Source organism: Schistocerca piceifrons, chromosome 2 (genome assembly GCF_021461385.2).
Source record: "Schistocerca piceifrons isolate TAMUIC-IGC-003096 chromosome 2, iqSchPice1.1, whole genome shotgun sequence".
NCBI classification, from domain to species: Eukaryota; Metazoa; Arthropoda; class Insecta; order Orthoptera; family Acrididae; genus Schistocerca; species Schistocerca piceifrons.
This window is the reverse complement of record NC_060139.1, coordinates 777,188,091-777,207,775: the sequence shown is the minus strand read 5'-3', so window position 1 is coordinate 777,207,775 and position 19,685 is coordinate 777,188,091. Positions and strand designations below refer to the sequence as shown.

General features: G+C 41.8%; 1 protein-coding gene across 1 annotated transcript in view; it reads left to right on the top strand.

Annotated features, from left to right (window-relative positions):
• LOC124776941 (piwi-like protein Ago3) overlaps nucleotides 1-19,685 on the top strand; it is a 219,971-nt gene that overhangs the window by 133,868 nt on the left and 66,418 nt on the right. The window contains exons 11-13 of the mRNA XM_047252163.1: nucleotides 4,934-5,115; nucleotides 11,962-12,246; nucleotides 12,329-12,445. Of these exons, the coding sequence (XP_047108119.1) occupies nucleotides 4,934-5,115; nucleotides 11,962-12,246; nucleotides 12,329-12,445 (584 nt within the window). The remainder of the gene's footprint in view (nucleotides 1-4,933; nucleotides 5,116-11,961; nucleotides 12,247-12,328; nucleotides 12,446-19,685) is intronic.

Genomic DNA, 19,685 nt, shown 5'->3' with positions numbered 1-19,685 from the left:
TTGGTGAGATTTCGAGCTCTTCAAATTACCCGCCAGCGTTTCTCCCGAAGAAACGTGCAGCGGAAGTGCGACCTCTTGCTTTCTCCTCTCAAAATCGCGAAAGCTACAATACTGTTTTCTCCATGCAGGAACTCCAACATGCACTCTCTTCTTCTTGCTCCACCGTCCCAGGACCGGATGGTATCCACGTCCAAATGTTGCTGCATTTATCAACCCATAGTCTGCGTTATCTCCTTCGCATTTATTATCGAATTTGGACCGACAGTACTTTTCCCAGACGATGGCGGGAAGCTATCATCGTTCCTGTTCCGAAACCTGGAAAGGACAAACATCTCCCCTCTAGCTATCGCCCCATTTCTCTCACGAGTAGTGTATGTAAGGTTTTGGAGTGTATGGTGAATTGCCGTTTCGCTTGGTGGCTGGAGTCCCGCAGTCTTTTAACACCTGCCCAATGCGGATTCCGAAAGCATCGTTCTGCAGTTGACCATCTTGTTGCTCTCTCCACTTATATCATGAACAATTTTCTTCGGAAACGCCAAACAGTAGCAATATTTTTTTGTTCTGGAGAGAGCATACGATACCTGTTGGAGGACAGGCATCCTCCGCACACTGTTCTCTTGGGGCTTTCGAGGTCGGCTGCCCCTGTTTCTTCGCGAATTTATGGCAGAGCGCACATTTAGAGTGCGGGTGAACACTACTCTCTCCTGTACTTTCTCCCAAGAAAACGGGGTACCCCAGGGCTCCGTGCTGAGTGTTGTACTGTTTGCCATTGCCATAAATCCAATTATGGATTGTCTCCTTCGTGATGTCTCGGGCTCCCTCTTTGTGGATGATTTTGCGATCTACTACAGCTTTCAACGGACCAGCCTTCTTGAACGACGTCTTCAAGGATGTCTCGATCGCCTCCACTCTTGGAGCATCGAAACCGGCTTCCGTTTTTCTCCCAGTAAGACCATTTGTGTTAATTTTTGGCGACGTAAGGAGTTTCTTCCACCCTCCTTACATCTAGGACCTGTCAACCTTCCGTTTTCGGACGTTGCTAAATTCTTGGGTCTTATGTTTGACTAAAAACTATGCTGGTCCTCCCACGTTTCCTATCTTTCGGCTCGCTGTCTGCGATCCCTCAACACCCTCCGTGTCCTGAATGGTACCTCCTGGGGAGCGGACCGAGTGGTCCTTCTCCGCCTCTGTCGCGCCTTCGTGCGCTCGAAATTGGACTATGGAAGCATAGTCTACTCCTCTGCTCGGCCGTCTATTCTTCGGCGTCTCGACTCTATCCACCACCGTGGATTACGTTTAGTGTCTGGAGCTTTTTACACCAGCCCTGTGGAAAGCCTTCATGCTGAGACTGCTGAATCTCCGCTGTCCAATCGGCGAGCAGTCCTTCTGAGTCGTTATGCTAGCCATCTGTCTTCCATGCCTGCTAATCCAGCCCCTGACATTTTTTTCGACACCTCCTTTGATGTAGGGTACGCAGGCCGCCCCTCCTTCCTACTACCACCGGGAGTCCGCTTCCGTCAACTGCTCCATTCTCTTTCCTTCCGCTTTCCTAAAACCTTCTTGACAACTTGGGGTACAGCACCGCCTTGGCTCCGTCCCCGGATCTGCCTGCTCCGTGACCTTTGTCAGTTTCCCAAGGATGGTACCCCTTCACTTGTTTATCGTCGGGCATTTTCTGCTCTATGTGCACAAATGAAGGAAGCCACATTTATTTACACTGTTGGCTCAAAAATATTGTTTGGTGTAGGGAGTGCCTATATTGTTGGCGACACCCCAAATCAATTTCGGCTTCGCGACCAGTGTTCGGTTTATACTGCGGAGCTTTACACTGTTCTCCAGGCCGTCCACTACATCCGCCGCCATCAGCGGATACAGTATGTTATCTGTTCAGATTCTCTCAGATCTCTCCTCAGTATCCAAGCTCTTTACCCTGCCCACCCTCTGGTCCACTGGATTCAGGACTGTCTGCGCTTGCTCCACCTGGGGGGCGTCTCGGTGGCATTCCTCTCTTCTGCAGCCAGCTATTCAATCAATTCCCTTCGCCGATATATGGAGCATTTTATGTCGTCGTGTTGTTCTTTTATAGCACGCACATTGGTCGACACTTCCCCATAATAAATTGCGGCACGTGAAAGTTCTTCCTTGTGCTTGGACCTCTTCCTCCCGAACGCGTTGTCGGGAGGAGGTAATTTTAACTAGACTCCAGATAGGGCACTGTCTTTTTAGCCATCGACATCTTTTAAGCGGCGATCCTTCCCCACTCTGTCCCCACTGCTCTCAGCTGTGGACGGTAAGACACCTTTTAATTGAGTGCCCCTATTTTACTCCCTTACGCGCCCGTCTACAGCTGTTGCCTGATATACCGTCAATTTTAGCGCTCGGCCGATTGCGTTCTCGAGTTTATTAGTGCCAGTGAAATTACGTCAGTCATTTGAAGCTTTTTTTGGGGACAACCAACCCCTTTCTGTAGTGGATTTTTAAGCCTTCCTTCTGCTTTTAGTTTCTCCAATTTTTTGAGTTTCGTTCCCATTGCTGCTGGTTTCCATTTTCGGTTTTTTACTGTTTCCTAAGTCACGGACCATAGCAGTTTTGCGTCCCACCTGGCGAGGCACCCAACGGGAGACTAGCAACTCCACACAGGAGTATCTTCTGCCTAGCATCTCTACTCAGTGCTGCCTCCTTGTGTATCCCACAATGCTCTATTGTTCTGTTGATGTGGTTATTCCAAGAACATCATGGTCTCCCACCTTTACATCTGCCAGGTAGTTTCCATTCAGATATTTTCTTTGACCATCGATGATGTGGCATTTTGGACAGGTGTCATAGCACTTGAGACATTCTCTTTCAGTTCTGTGTATCAGTGTTGCATACGCCTTCATTTGAGCTTTCACTTTTCATTTTTTGATTCTTGATATTTTTGCACCTCTATGTAAATAATCCATTTCCACAGCTATTATTCTAAATAATCCATTTCCACAGCTATTATTCTGCTTTTCAGGTCAGCGTTTAAAATCCATCGTTCTGACCCGCAGTGTAGAACAGATTCAACCATTAGCCTACTCGCACTTTTCTTATTGTTATTAGAGATGTTCTTGTCCCGCAAAACAGAATTCATACACTCTAATACGTTTCTGCTATGTTGTATTCTGAATTTTATTTCTGTAGTATCTAGTCCATTTTTGTCATTAATTACCCCTAGATGTTTAAATTTTTCTGTTTCATAACTGTTCCCTCATTGATGTGGACATCAAATTTAGTGTCACTGTCCTCTACAAGGTATTCAATTTTTATCATATTCTGGATATAAACGCCCTATCATGAAATCAAAATCGAATTCATTTTGTGCTAGCAAAACTTAAAGAAAACAGATGTACATTGTTAATAGTAATTCCCATTCCTCCACAACTTCCTCATAGGGAAGGGAGGTCTCTTTAGGTGTAGGGAAGCCAACCCTCCTAGGGGAGTAAACCCTGATGTCAAATCCTGGTTCTCCAAGTTGGTGTTTGGTCAGTGGGCCAGCACCCCATTATCCGTAAAAAGTCTCCAAGGCTTGAGAATCTAAAGTGAAGCCTCGGAACGTGGATGGAAAAACATTATGACACCTATTGGCAAGGAAACAGACACTGAGAGTACATGGAAAGTTCAGAGCATGACAAATAAATAGACTGAAATAGAGAATGAACTGTATCGAGTGAATATGGACATAACTGTTTTGTCCAAAACTAAAAAAGGGACAAGAAAATTAAAAATTTGAATATTTTATTAACTTTCGGTCCAGAGTTGATATACATAAATGGGAAAAAGCTGGGGTTTCCATTCTAATTAACAAAACTCCGAGCACTTACAACCAGGACTACACTTTTTTGTTTAAAAGAATTGTCACTGCCACCATTAAATTTTATGGAACTGAAACAGTTATAATAGGATATGAAACTTCCTGGCAGATTAAAACTGTGTGGCGGACCAAGACTCAAACTTGGGACCTTTGCCTTTTGCGGGCAAGTGCTCTACCACCTGAGCTACCCAAGCACGACTCACGCCCTGTCGTCACAGCTTTACTTCTACCAGTACCTCGTCTCCTACCTTCCAAACTTTACAGAAGCTCTCCTCTGAAACTTGCACAACTAGCACTCCTGAAAGAAATGATATTGCGGAGACATGGCTTAGCCACAGCCTGGGGGATGTTTCCAGAATGGAAAGCTTCTGTAAAGTTTGGAAGGTAGGAGACGAGGTACTGGCAGAAGTAAAGCTGTGAGGATGGGGCGTGAGTCGTGCTTGGGTAGCTCAGATGGTATAGCACTTGCCCACAGAAGGCAAAGGTCCCGAGTTCGAGTCTTGGTCCGGCACACAGTTTTAATCTGCCAGGAAGTTTCATATCAGCACACAATCTGCTGCAGAGTGAAAATCTCATTCTGGTTATAATAGGAGTATATGCACTGAATGATGATACGTCACAGCAAACCAAAGATCATTTCTACCAGAAATTACGCCACCTACTCAACCAAGTTAAAAGCCACCAAGCAGTAATAACAGCAGGAGATTTTAATGCAAAAGTGGGCTCACAGGTAAATGCAGTGGTAGGAAGATCAAAGAAAGTGCTGTTAGTAGTTCTAGAGAAAATCTCTGAGAATTCTGTAAGCAGTATAATTTTGAGAATTTTGAACACACATTTTTCATATAAATATAATCACAGATATATGCAAGAAAGACCCTCATTACAGCAGAAATCGTTAATTGATGACAACATTATTAAGCAAAGATACAAAGTGGTAGTTCAAGACTATAGAGCCATGTGGGGAACCAATTGTGGATCTGATTGCTATTCAGTTTTTCCTCCCATATTAAGAACTGTTAACACAGCAAAGTGATGGTTATTATCATAAAATTACTTTGGAAAGTATGTATTTTAAAGTGCAATAAATATTTTCTGTAGCAAATGATCGAGCAAAGTCTTTGTTGGAAGACTGGGGTCTTAATTTGGAGCCATCAACAGTAGAACTCACAGCAAGAGTCGTCAAGAATGAAGAAATAATTTTTGGTGGTAACAGGACGGTTCCTGGCACCCCACAGGCTGAATGGAGTGGTGCATTGTCTCGAAATATGGTCATATCAGCAGTAAGTATGATAATATTTGTTCCTGAAATATCATTACAATTAAATTGTTACAGATGATAGAACAGATATACAGGGTGCGTCAAAAAAATGTATACACACTTTGAAGCGTCATAGAAAATTTATTTCCTGTTCTACAATGTTAAATTTCTGGAAATGGAAAGCTTAAAGTCCAGTTGGAAAAATAAATGTACTTTGCAAATGTGATTAATGTTCAAACTGATGGCCTTCAGCATCAATATATTTCTGAGTACGAGTCCCCACTGATTCCGTACATCATACCATAGTGTCCAATGAGATTTCTGCGCACACTGCCTGAATCTCATTCCAAAGTGTGTCCAGGTTACGTGGTTTACGTTTGTACACCTCATCTTTTACTGTGCCCCATAAGAACAAATCCAGCGGTGTGAGGTCTGGAGAGCGTGCAGGAAACTAGATTGGTCCCCTGTGTCCTGTCCACTGGCCTGGCACATTGTAATCCAAGTATGCTCGTACGTCCCTATGATAGTGCGGCGGGGCGCCATATTGTAGGAAATAAAACTCATCATTACCGTATAATGCACGAATGGCAGGGAATATGGAGTCAGCAAGTATTTTTCGGTATGTTCCTCCAGTAACAGTACCTTCAAAGCAGAAGGGCCCAATGAGTGCCCTTGCAGAGAAACCACACCACACATTTACACCAGGAAAATTCACAGCCTTTTCAACTGTAATGTGAGGATTATCTTCAGCCCAGTACACACAATTGTGCCTATTGACAGTTCCATTGAGTTTGAATTGGGCTTCATCCGACCAAATTATGCTGCCCATAAATCCCGGTTCACGTCTCACAATCTCCCGAACCCATTCACAAAATTCTAATCTTCGATCTGGATCGTCGTCACTTAGCTGTTGCACCAGCCTTGGAATGTACACACGAAACTTTCCTTTCTTCAGAAGGCGTAGCACACTACTAGCACTTACATCACTCTCACGTGCCACTTGCCTTGAAGATTTTTGAGGCGGACGCTGAAACAGTTCCAAGACCGCAGTTGTGGAATCATCACTTGTAACTGTACGAGGTCGCCCTGATCGACCTTTATGCACATCACATACTGTTCCACGAATTTCGAATTTTTCTCGTAGACGTGTAATTGTTAACCTTGAAGGTGGTTCTGTACCATACTCACTTCTCCACTGTCTTCAAACTGCAGCTACATTCTCAAACTTCCAGTACCACTTAATTATCTGCTTCCGCGCTTCAAAGCTCAAACACACGTCCGCCATGTTGCAGTTACTTCCTTGCCAATACTGCCACCTGTTGAAGAAACATAACATTACTTTCTCACAGATATTTAACGTTGTAGAACGGGAAATAAATTGTCTATGACAGTTCAAAGTGTGTATACATTTTTTGACGCACACTGTATAAAAATTAAATTTGAGTAAGCCATTATTTTGTGTGTCACTTATCTGGTAAGTATATGTATAAGCATGTCTCGTTATAGATAAAATGTATTTTATTGGGATTTGTTGCTTTAACTTTTAGTTGGAAGTGGAAAAGTGCGTATCAAACTTCATGGACGAAACAATGAGAATGTATAAGGTCTCTCACATAAAACTGGTATGCCTCATGCCCGAGGTTGAAGTAATAGTGAACTAACTAAAAAAGAATATATGATAGTAATATTTAAAAGAAGTGTACTTACCCGTATATGAGAGGTACTAGAAGCAGTAGCTACAGGCATCCAGACTTGCTGACTTTTTCAGATGACACTACCAGTAACATTGTGTAATTCTACAGGCATGATGTTGTTAAATTCTCTCGTAATGTTCCATTTAAGATCATCTATTATGCAAGGATTGTCAGCGTACACTTTGCTTTTTTGTGTGCCCTATAAATAAAAATCACAGTACATTAAATCTGTGGATTTTCGGGAGACCAGAGGTCTCTACCGACAAGTCTGCTTTCAGGTAACACATTGGTGATGTGGCCCATACTTTGTGAGTGTTCAGTTAGTGTATAAATTACCTTATTGGTGGTCTTCAGCAGTCTGTGAACATGCAGCTCATTAATGAACTGTTCTTATGTCTGTCGAAGATTTCTACTTAAGTCAAAACCAGAACTCATCAATTTTGATTTGTATGAAGCTTTCATTGTGCCTTTGATTACAAGCGTGGTCTGAAGTTAATCAGGTAGGTACATTTCATCTTGAACAAAACTGCAAATCCCCAAAGCGAAAAACAAGAATGTATACATTAGTATTTATATTATAGTTTGTATTCTGTGACTTCATCTTTCACGCAGAAGATTCTTCGCTACCAGTGATCACACCGCCTACCACAACGCCATTCACCACTTTATTGTTCCTGGGATGGCACAAAGCTCATGCAGAACACCTTAGGCAAAAATAACAAAACATACAAACAAGACCTGTGACTCACCAAATCTTCCCACAAAACAATTAAACTTTTAACCTCTGTACAACTTTTTCCAGATAAATTAATGAAGACGTCTTCTGCTAATGGAGCTTCTTCACTTATATTCAAAACTGGCACAAGATCGCCCCTGTAATAAACAAAATGACTCATTTTCAAAAACACCAGCCAGAAAACATCTGAGAAATCTTATACCCTGATAACTTTCATTGGATGTATGAGTAGTTGCTCCATCTTGTTGGACTACTGCATGCTGCTTCTCTGCATCTGTTAATTGTGCATAGAAAGAGTCAGAAGTAACCCTTAGTAACTGATGTTAACAGCCAGTTACGATTATGAATGCTTTCTTTTTCTGATCCTCAAATTTCAACTGTTGCACCACACTCATGTAATAGACTTCTAGCTATGTTTATTTTAGTACACAATGTACGAGATACACCAGCCTCTTGCGATAACCTCCTTTACAGACTTGTGGGGATTTCTCATAATGCCACGCGAATTCTGTCTATAGTTCCAAGGGTCCTCACTTTCTGTCACATATTCCTCTACACATTCTGAACAGATCCTTACAGACCTCCATTTCTTGTACAGAACTTGAATAGTGCTGGTTGTGGGGAGTTTCATACCAGGATACTTCACTTGGAACATCTCTTTACAGCTTTTAATGGAGCCTGTCTTTTTGTAACACTCTGCAATATCAATTCACTGTTCTAAGCAAACTGCCCACTTCTGTAACAACCTAACACTATGAGCTTCTCACAATACCTGAGGCAGGAACACACAATTGCCCTCAACTTTCTAATAAAATGCTGTGCAGCCAACTTTCAAGACAGTGTTGCTACTTCACAAGCAATTCTGGTGTGTGAGGCATACTGGCTTAGTGGGATACCCTATAGATAGACAGTTAGCATAACTTGTAAGAAAGAAAGCATTCTTTGCTTCTGATGAGATCGTTGTTCTAGTCTGGGTGCTAACTTTTTATTGAAAGTGTGTTTTTTGAGACAAGTGGAAGAAACACCTAGTGATTTGATGTGAACAGTTTTAATATTTTAAGACCAATCCACATTGTTTGGACAGAGAGCTAACTGGCAGTTTGGATTTTGGTGTATGAGCCCAACATCAGAAAACAAAGTGCCGTGTTGCATCCGCTTTCGCTAATGAACACTTAATCAGCCGTCAACGTTCAAAACTTCTTGTACCTTAACTACATCTCCATCATATTGGGATGACATCAGATACACAATACAGTGTCTTAGGCATATTCCCAGCAGTTATTGAGCTTTTTATGGCACTTTCAAACATTTCTGTATATTGTTTCCTTCTTGTAAGCTGCACAGGTTGTACTTCAATTGTTCAGTTTGTCATGAAATTAGATGGCACTGTACTGCTCAGTGGTTAGTAGCGTTATACCCACTTTCACTTCACAACAAAGTTAAGATGCAAGCAATTTTCCTCACTGAACCACCACCTTGTTTCTGCCCTCCACCCCCATCTCTTGCCTTTGGTTGGAAAAAAATCAGTCTCAAGAAGGTTTTTAATATGCTTCTCAGCCTGAATACATTCTTTCTTGCACAAATATTTCTTCAAGTTTTGAAGATAGGCTTTCAAGACAGCTTCAAAACATAAGTTGACTGGTTATATAAAAGTACTATAGTCTGCATCTAGCATAGTGTGTTGGTATATTAATTTGGTGCTGAATGCATCATATTTTCAATATTCATATGTGTATTACTGCTTCTGAAGTCGCGTGCGCATGTGTGCGTGTATAATTTTTTTCTTCAGGTGGAGGGTGTTTCAGTTTTGTTCTGGCAGAAGATCTTTATTCAGATCATCATCCCTAAACATCAGCAGCTGAACTGTCATAAACTGTTCCGACACTTAGAATTAGAACACAGGTTGCATCTACTGAAAATTCTACGACAAGTGAATGGAAACGAAAGCACTGTAGTAAAGAAATTGTGATGCTTGTTGATGTTGACGAAATTGCTCCATAAACAACGAGTATTTAGTGTCTACAAACTGTATGTTATGTGAAAGTGCACTTCAGTTTTCTCAGTGTAATTGATCTGGAAAAAAGTGCTTTACAAAACACAGCCTACGTCTGTGTAAATGGGCAGATCGTTAGTCAGCCTGAGGATTACTGTTTCTGAAAAGTGTTAGAAGTGTTTATGGCTAAATTTAAGGAGCATTATACGAAGTGTTGCTGACATCCATACTAAGTGTATAGTGCTACAGATGGATTTGTGTACCTGAGATCTCTCTCCAAACCCCTGGATCGATTTCAACAAAATGTGGTACACAAACAGCAAAAGTCTAATAACCTCCAAGCTCCAGTAGGAGTGAAAATAAGGGTTAAAACTTCCATGATTTCTATTCCTGGCAAATTGTTGAAATTTTTACCATATATTCTGAGGTTGATTGGTGGGAACTTTGAAACCTTTCTTCTATGTCATTACCGTTTCTGATATCCAGAGGATCAAAGTTACCGTACTTATGCACGTAAAATGTACACATAATATCTGGTCTGAGGTGTAAATGTAGTTTTTTCTTCACTTAGCGAACGCATGACAAGGGCTCTAGAATCGTTGCAAGGGTTCTGAGATCAACAAACTATTTTTAGTCAGCGTTTCTTTCACCAGTTAATCTGACTTATTGTCCCAGTGTAATGGGCATCTCATGCCTATACAAATATGCCCAAAACAGTACTGCAGTGACAAAACTTGGGCTAAAAGGGGTCTTAACATGACTGAAAAGAACTTAAAGTGACTGTCAAAAATTATGTGCAACTGGAAAGACCGCATAGTCAATGAAATGTTTCCATAACAACATTTTTACTCTTTTAAGATTTGAATCATATGTTAGGCGTTTTCTATTAATTGCGATCTGCAAGCAAAATATTCAGAAAAATTTGTAAGGCAAATGATTTTGTGTTAATCTTATATTACAGCATAATCTTATATTACACTTAAATTACACTTTGTCCCTGCATCTCCCCTCCTCCATGGGTGGGTTTGTCCATTGTCTATTTTCAAGAAAGGCCGTGTTGGCCAAGAGCTCATTTTGTGGCGGTCTTTTTGTTGTGCCCATCTGCAACTCAACATCTCCACTATAGGGTGAGTTGCAACTAATATTGTTAGGTATATGAGATGACTCATTTTTGACTGAAATTAGAAACGTGTGGGTATAGGGGAAAAAATAAGGTGTGCACCCCCTCCCCCTTGCTCCTCAGAAATTTTAAACTGTCATGATGATGGTGATGATGATGATGATGATGATGATGATGATGATGATGATGATGATGACAGTGGAAAAGAAAGACACAAGGAGGCAGTTGGCAAAGAGATTCAGAATATTCTGTATTAAAAGAACATGAATATTATTTGATGGAAGGCAGAATTAGGACTGAGGCAGCTTGTTCCCCACTTCCCTGTCAGCTGTTTAAAGAAAGACATATTTTCGTTTTATGTGCTCCGACTGGAGTATTTTTCTGTCGATTTGATAAAACTTTGCTCTTCCAAAATGTAACTAAAGAAATTTAACATGAAATGTGACTTCAGTTAAACTGGACAAACAACACAATCTCAGACATGCTAAGTACTGCAACTCGCTTCTTGCAATCGGCAATCAATAGGACGAAACATTTTAAAACTAGCACGGGCTCTATTCATCATTTAACCCTAATGTAAACAAACACATGCTCGGTGATTTGTCAGTGTTCCGAGGACACAGCCAATGGATGTTGCTACCCTGTTGGATATAAGTCCAGCTTATGTATTGTGTATACTCTTGTTACGTTACTACGAATGAAATGAGAGACTGAAAACTGTAAAGTTTTGAAAGCCTTAAAGTTCTTGGTAATCACTATATTGTTTAAGCAAAGTTTCTTGTACTTAAAAGTTTTAGTGGTCTCAGATGCCAATCTGTAGATGTCAGTAGAAATCAATGCAAGTTGTCTGTGCTAATTCAAGCTTCGACCTCAGTGAAGTGCGAGGTGCAGAGAAAGAAGGAAGGAGAACTTTGTTGCCACATTGAGGAAGGATGTAGTAGGGGGAATGTTAGCTGTGTGCTAAACAATGATACCACTTTATGCATATGTGTGTGCTGATAATCAGGAGCCGAGGCATAAATTACACATGGAAGTAACAAAGGTATTTGAAAGACTGTCATTGAGTTTTTCATGTTAAAGCACACTTGTTACACTACTACTTTTTCAGTTGATACACACATGACTTTGTCATGCTACTATTGTACTACATATGTTACATCACTTAAGTTGGTAGGAATCGTAAACATAAGACAGTCAATACAAAGTGTACTGACATGTACCGGTAACAGGTAGGGAGCCAGAACTCAACATAGCATTAATTCAAACACATTGTGCCACTTATAATTTGACAAATATCTTTATAATAGCAAATTTTTATTTTTTAGATTGACTTGATGAGTTGGGTTCTTTTGAGAACAACTCGAGATTCTCGATTTGGAAATGATTTTATGGAGACGATGCAGAAAGTGGGTCCACAGATGGGCATTCAGGTAGCACAGCCTTCTGTGGTGGAACTTCGTGATGATAGAACGGAATCATATGTCCGTGCTCTTCGTGAGAGCATAAGACCTAATGTACAGATAGTTGTTGTTATTTGTCCAACAGCAAGAGATGATCGGTACTCTGCAATAAAAAGGATATGTTGCAGTGAAATGCCTGTAGCTTCACAGGTATGTGACAATATATTAATTCTTATCTACTATCTAAACTTATTGGTTGAGTTAAACAAAATACATTTTTTTATTTTTCCAGGTAATAAATTCCAGAACATTATCAAAGAGAGATAAGTTGAGGAATATAGTGCAGAAGATAGCACTTCAAATCAATTGTAAATTAGGTGGCACACTGTGGGCTGTCAAAGTGCCCTTGGTGAGTATCTTTGTTTGTCAATGCATTGAATTACTGTCTTTTAGTGTATATTAATCATGGTCAGATGAGCACTGATTGCAATAAATACCATTTTAGTTGATACATTTGTTGAGATTCTTTATTGTTGTTGCTACTGTTATAAATATTACTTCATAATTAAAGTCATTTTGATGTTCTTTGTACTTGAAAACTTGAAATATCTAGCAGAGGGAAAGTCGCAAGTTGCAACACGAGTGCATATAAACAAAACTTGTGGAAATATCCAGGCTGGAATAATGACAATGTTATGAAAAAGATAGATTGCTGCTCACCAGGATGTGACCACTGCCTCTGGCTGTCAAGGCCAGACTGCAAGGAACTTTGCATGATGGAAGAAACAATCTTGGTGGTTGGGAGTAAGGAGCAGGCTGGGGTGGGGAGGAAGAGGGAGAGCAATGTACAGCTGGGGGCCAGTGTACAGGGACAAGGTGGAGGTAGGGTGTGGTTACAGCAGCTAGGTGCAGTCAGGAGGTTAGGCAGAGGGTGGGGCAAGGGGGTAAGGAATAGAACTAAAAACAGGGGGGTACACTCGTAGAATAGAAGCTTGCAGAGTCGGAACAGGGAAGGGATAGGTCGGTGAAGGACAATGACTAACGAAGGTTGAGGTCATGAGGGTTATGGGAATGTAGGATAAATTGCAAAGAGAGCTCCCACCTGCACAATTGAGAAAAGCAAAGCTGTTGCTGGTAGCTAGGATCCAGATAGCACAGGCTGTGGAGCACTCATTAAAATGAAGAACTTCGTGATGAGCAGCATGCTTAACAATTGGGTGGTCCAGGGATACAATTCATGAGGCAAGGAGCAGGGTGGCAAGGGCTAGGTAGGGATGGACAAGAATATTGTGTAGGTTTGGTAGGCAGCAGAATACCACCGTGGGAGGGTTGGGGAGGATACTGGGTTGGACAGCCCTCATTTCAGGGCACGGTTTGTAAAGGCCTCATTGAGACCACTGGTATATTCGAGATGGTCTGCATATCACTGCTGAAGCAACGCCCATGGGTGGTTTGGCTGTATGGAAGTGACTTGTTGGTGTGGAAAGGGTGGAAGCTGTCGAAGTGGAGGTATTGCTGGTGGTTGGTAGGTTTGATATCAATGGAGATAATGCTGTCGTGATCTTTGAGGTGGAGGTCAACATTAATGAAGGTGGCTTGTTGGGTTAAGGAGGACCAGATGAGGCGAATGGGACAGAAGGTCCTGGAAGAATGTGGATATAAAGTCCTCACCTCTCAATTCATATCCCAAAAATTTCATCAGTTAATTTGAACCAGGTGAGAAGTTTGGGATTCTATGTGTTTAGGAAGATTTCCTCCAAACCCCCCTTTGATAAGTTAGCATAGAATAGTACCGTGCAGGTGACCATTGCCAAACTCCAGATTTTTTTTTGTAGGTCACACCTTAGAAGAAACTTACTTGTGGTTGAGAGCATAGTGATGGTGACCAGGAAAGAAGTACTCAGAGAGAGAGAGAGAGAGAGAGAGAGAGAGAGAGAGAGAGAGAGAGAGAGGTAGGTTCTGGGATGGGCCTTAGGATTTGAGGAGAGACTGGAGATCTTGCTGGATTTCTGGAATGGGGTCACTTTGTCAGAGTTTGTAGATGGAGGAATCTGACAGCTGCTGGAGTCCTTCCGCCAGGTAACCCTTGTGGTTCGAAACAACAGTGCTGGAGCCTTTGTCAGCAGGTAATATAATAAGGTCAGGATCAGATTTTAGGTGGTGGATTTCGCTTCTTTCTTCAGATATTGGTTAAGGAGAGAAGGTCTTTAACAAGTCCAGCATGATAGAGTTTGGGAGTGGGGCAAAAGGTGAGGACTTCAGAAAGGTTAAGGCTTTTGGAGGAAAGATTTGACTGTGTTTCAGGTTTGTTTAGGCTCTGGATTCTTTACGGTGAGGTTCTGGATTTTGTGTTGTGGTGGGAGGAAAGTTTCAAGGGTGGATTTAAGTTAGTAGGTATGCAAGGGAGGGTTTTTCTGCTATGAGGGGATGTGGGGAGGTTTGGAAGTTGTCATAGAGGTGGTGGATAGTGGTGGTCAAGGGCGGGAGGAGGATGTGGACAGATTGGAGAGTTTTTTTGAAGTGGTGTTGTGCATGCTGCTCTAGTTCCTGGAGGGCAAAAGGTTGTGAGAGAGATGGGATCCAGTAGTTTGGGATTGCACAGCAGGAGAATTATACAGATGGAGAGCAGGTACTACAAGGTGGTTTGGGTCTGATTGGCATGGTTATGCAGGGTTAAGGGCTGGGAGGATCTAAATGGATGGAGGTTATTGTAGAAGGAAGGACTGCGGTTGGAGATAGGTACTTGAATGGTCATACCATTTGACCATTTGAAGGGATTACATGACCCAAGCACCAACACAGGAACGGCATATAGGACTGGGTTATGGCTAGGGATAAGGAAACTTTGGTGTATTGGTGCAAATGGAAGGAGCAGGGATGCATGGTGGATGATAAAAAAGCATGAAAGTACCTGCAACCCACATTACAATTTTTAAATTTATCATCATCTTCAATCTCGTGTTTCCACATGTTGTTGTTGTGGTCTTCAGTCCTGAGACTGGTTTGATGCAGCTCTCCATGCTACTCTATCCTGTGCAAGCTTCTTCATCTCCCAGTACCTACTGCAGCCTACATCCTTCTGAATCTGCTTAGTGTATTCATCTCTTGGTCTCCTTCTATGATTTTTACCCTCCATGCTGCCCTCCAATATTAAATTGGTGATCCCTCGATGTCTCAGAACATGTCCTGCCAACCAATCCCTTCTTCTAGTCAAGTTGTGCCACAAGCTCATCTTCTCCCCAATTCTATTCAATACCTCCTCATTAGTTATGTGATCTACCCATCTAATCTTCAGCATTCTTCTGTAGTACCACATTTTGAAAGCTTCTATTCTCTTCTTGTCTAAACTATTTATCGTCCACGATTCGCTTCCATACATGGCTACACTCCATACAAATACTTTCAGAGACGACTTCCTGGCATTTAAATCTGTACTCGATGTTAACAAATTTTTCTTCTTCAGAAACGCTTTCCTTGCCATTGCCAGTCTACATTTTATATCCTCTCTTCTTCGACCATCATCAGTTATTTTGCTCCCTAAATAGCAAAACTCCTTTACTACTTTAAGTGTCTCATTTCCTAATTTAATTCCCTCAGCATCACCCAAGTTAATTCGACTACATTCCAGTATCCTCGTTTTGCTTTTGTTGATGTTCATCTTATATCCTCCTTTCAAGACACTGTCCATTCTGCTCAACTGCTCTTCCAAGTCCTTTGCTGTCTCTGACAGAATTACAATGTCATTGGCGAACCTCAAACTTTTTATTTCTTCTCCATGGATTTTGATACCTACTCCGAACTTTTCTTTTGTTTCCTTTACTGCTTGCTCAATATACAAATTGAATAACAACAGGGGATAGGCTACAACCCTGTCTCAGTCCCTTCCCAACCACTGCTTCCCTTTCATGCCCCTCGACTCTTCGTAACTGCCATCTGGTTTCTGTACAAATTGTAAATAGCCTTTTGCTTCCTATATTTTACCCCTGCCACCTTCAGAATTTGAAAGTGAGTATTCCAGTCAACATTGTCAAAGACTTTCTCTAAGTCTACAAATGCTAGAAACGTAGATGTGCCTTTCCTTAATCTATTTTCTAAGATAAGTCGTAGGGTCAGTATTGCCTCACGTGTTACAACATTTCTACGGAATCCAAATTGATCTTCCCCGAGGTTGGCATCTATCAGTTTTTCTATTCGTCTGTAAATAATTCGCATTAGTATTTTGCAGCTGTGACTTCTTAAACTGATAGTTCGGTAATTTTCACATCTGTCAACACCTGCTTTCTTTGGGATTGGAATTATTATATTCTTCTTGAAGTCTGAGGGTATTTTGCCTGTCTCATACATCTTGCTCACCAGATGGTAGAGTTTTGTGAGGAATGGCTCTCCCAAGGCTATCAGTAGTTCTAATGGAATGTTGTCTACTCTGGGGGCCTTATTTCGACGCAGTTCTTTTAGTGCTCTGTCAAACTCTTCACGCAGTATCCTATCTCCCATTTCATCTTCATCTACATCCTCTTCCTTTTCCATAATATTGTCCTCAAGTATATCGCCCTTGTATAGACCCTCTATATACTCCTTCCACCTTTCTGCTTTCCCTTCTTTGCTTAGAACTGGATTTCCATCAAAGCTCTTGACATTCATGCAAGTGGTTCTCCTTTCTCCATAGGTCTCTTTAATTTTCCTGTAGGCAGTGTCTATCTTAACCCTAGTGAGATAAGCCTCTACATCCTTACATTTGTCCTCTAGCCATCCCTGCTTAACCATTTTGCACTTCCTGTCGATATCATTTTTGAGACGTTTGTATTCCTTTTTGCCTGCTTCATTTACTGCATTTTTATATTTTCTCCTTTCATCAATTAAATTCAATATTTCTTCTGTTACCCAAGGGTTTCTACCAGCCCTCGTCTTCTTACCTATTTGATCCTCTGCTGCCTTCACTATTTCATCCCTCAACGCTACCCATTCCTCTTCTACTGTATTTCTTTCCCCCATTCCTGTCAATTGTTTCCTTATGCTCTCCCCGAAACTCTGTACAACCTCTGGTTCTTTCAGTTTATCCAGGTCCCATCTCCTTAAATTCCCACTTTTTGTAGTTTCTTCAGTTTTAATCTATAGTTCATAACCAATAGATTGTGGTCAGAGTCCACATCTGCCCCTGGAAATGTCTTACAATTTAAAGCCTGGTTCCTAAATCTCTGTCTTACCATTATATAATCTATCTGATACCTTTTTAGTATCTCCAGGGTTCTTCCATGTATACAACCTTCTTTCATGATTCTTGAACCAAGTGTTAGCTATGATTAAGGTATGCTCTGTGCAAAATTCTACCAGGCGGCTTCCTCTTTCATTTCTCTCCCCCAATCCATATTCACCTACTACGTTTCCTTCTCTCCCTTTTCCTACTGTCGAATTCGAGTCACCCATGACTATTAAATTTTCGTCTCCCTTCACTACCTGAATAATTTCTTTTATCTCATCATACATTTCATCAATTTCTTCATCCTCTGCATAGCTAGTTGGCATATCAACTTGTACTACTGTAGTAGGCGTGGGCTTCGTGTCTATCTTGGCCACAATAATGCGTTCACTATGCTGTTTGTAGTAGCTTACCCGCACTTCTATTTTTTTGTTCATTATTAAACCTACTCCTGCATTACCCCTATTTGATTTTGTATTTATAACCCTATATTCACCTGACCAAAAGTCTTGTTCCTCCTGCCACCGAACTTCACTAATTCCCACTATATCTAACTTTAATCTATCCGTTTCCCTTTTCAGATTTTCTAACCTACCTGCCCGATTAAGGTATCTGACATTCCACGCTCCGATCCGTAGAACGCCAGTTTTCTTTCTCCTGATAACAACATCCTCTTGAGTAGTCCCCGCCCGGAGATCCGAATGGGGGACTATTTTACCTCCGGAATATTTTACCCAAGAGGACGCCATCATCATTTAATCATACAGTAAAGCTGCATGCCCTTGAGAAAAATTACGGCTGTAGTTTCCCCTTGCTTTCAGCTGTTCACAGTACCAGAACAGCAAGGCCATTTTGGTTAGTGTTACAAGGCCAGATCAGTGAATCATCCAGACTGTTGCCCCTGCAACTACTGAGAAGGCTGCTGCCCCTCTTCAGGAACCACACATTTGTCTGGCCTCTCAACAGATACCCCTTCGCTGTGGTTGCACCTACGGTACGGCTATATGTATCGTTGAGACACGCAAGCCTCCCCACCAGTGACAAGGTCCATGGTTCATGGGGAGGGGTGGGGGGGTGGGGGTGTTTCCACATATGTTTGTACATTTTTTGCCTTTCCGTATTGACCTACTCCCTCATGTTTCATCTTGTGTCCCCATACGTCATCCATTCCATCCTTTTTGTGATTTTTCCAATGTATGTTGGTGTATTTTTGTGATTTTTTTCACGTGTATTTCTACGTTATTTAAGTATTTTCACGCATATTTCTACGTTATTTAAGTATTTTCACGCGTTTTTATCCTCCACCATGTATCCTTCCGCCTCCCGTCCGCACCAATGCTGAAAAGTTTTCTTACCCCTAGCCAGAAACCAGTCCCACATACTGTTCCTGCATTGTTACTTGGGTCATCTGATCCTGGTCTTATTATCCTACCTGCTGACAAAGGCTTCACCAATGTTGTTTTGAACCGCAAGGATTACCTGGCAGAAAGACTCCCCCATGTGTCAGATTCGTCGACCAACAAACTCTGCCATGCTGACCCAATTTACCACACACCTACCTTCTATATGCTTCTGTAAGTCCATAAACACAAACACCCAGGACTTCCCATTGTAGTTAGTTAACACGCCCACCACTGAGAGAATCTGCTCTCATAGACCAATACCTTCAGCATGCTTGCCATCATATATGAAAGATAACAAATTCCTGTTCCTTTATGACATGCTGCCCTGCTCACCACTATTGATGCCATCTACCTCCACACAACCGTCTCTAATGCTCATGACCTTGCCGCTATTGAGCAGTACCTTTTGCACTGCCTGAGGTATTACAAACCTACAATCTCCTTCCCAGTCACCAACACCAACTATATCTTCAACCACAATTATTTCTCCTTTGAAGGAATCACCTATATACATATCTAAGGTATGGCAGTGGGCACCAGTGTGGCACTATCCTTTGCCAACTGACCTTTTCATGGCCATGTAGAGGAATCCCAAACCCATCTCGAAATGTACCAAAGATCCTACTGAGGCCTTTACAGACAGTAATTACCCTCCAGTCTTGTACAGAAACAGATCTCCCATGCCTTCTCTCCAGTCACCCACCACCTCCCAAAGTCCCACAGAGGAGCATTCTGCTTGTGACTGTGTCACACAGGACTGGAGTAATTGAATCATACTCTCCACCAGGGTCTTGACTCTTTCTCGTTGTGACCCGAAATGAGGAATGTCCTATCCACTATCCTTCCCACCACTCCCATAGTCGGTATTCTGCCACCCACTGAACCTACACACTATCCTTTTCCATCCCTACACAACGCTTGCTTCCGAAGCCCTTGCCTCTTGGCTCGTATCTCTGTAATAGATCTAGATGCATGACCTATCCCACACATCCTCCCACCACCACGTATCCAATTTGGTCACAAGCATCATATATCCTATCAAAGGGAGG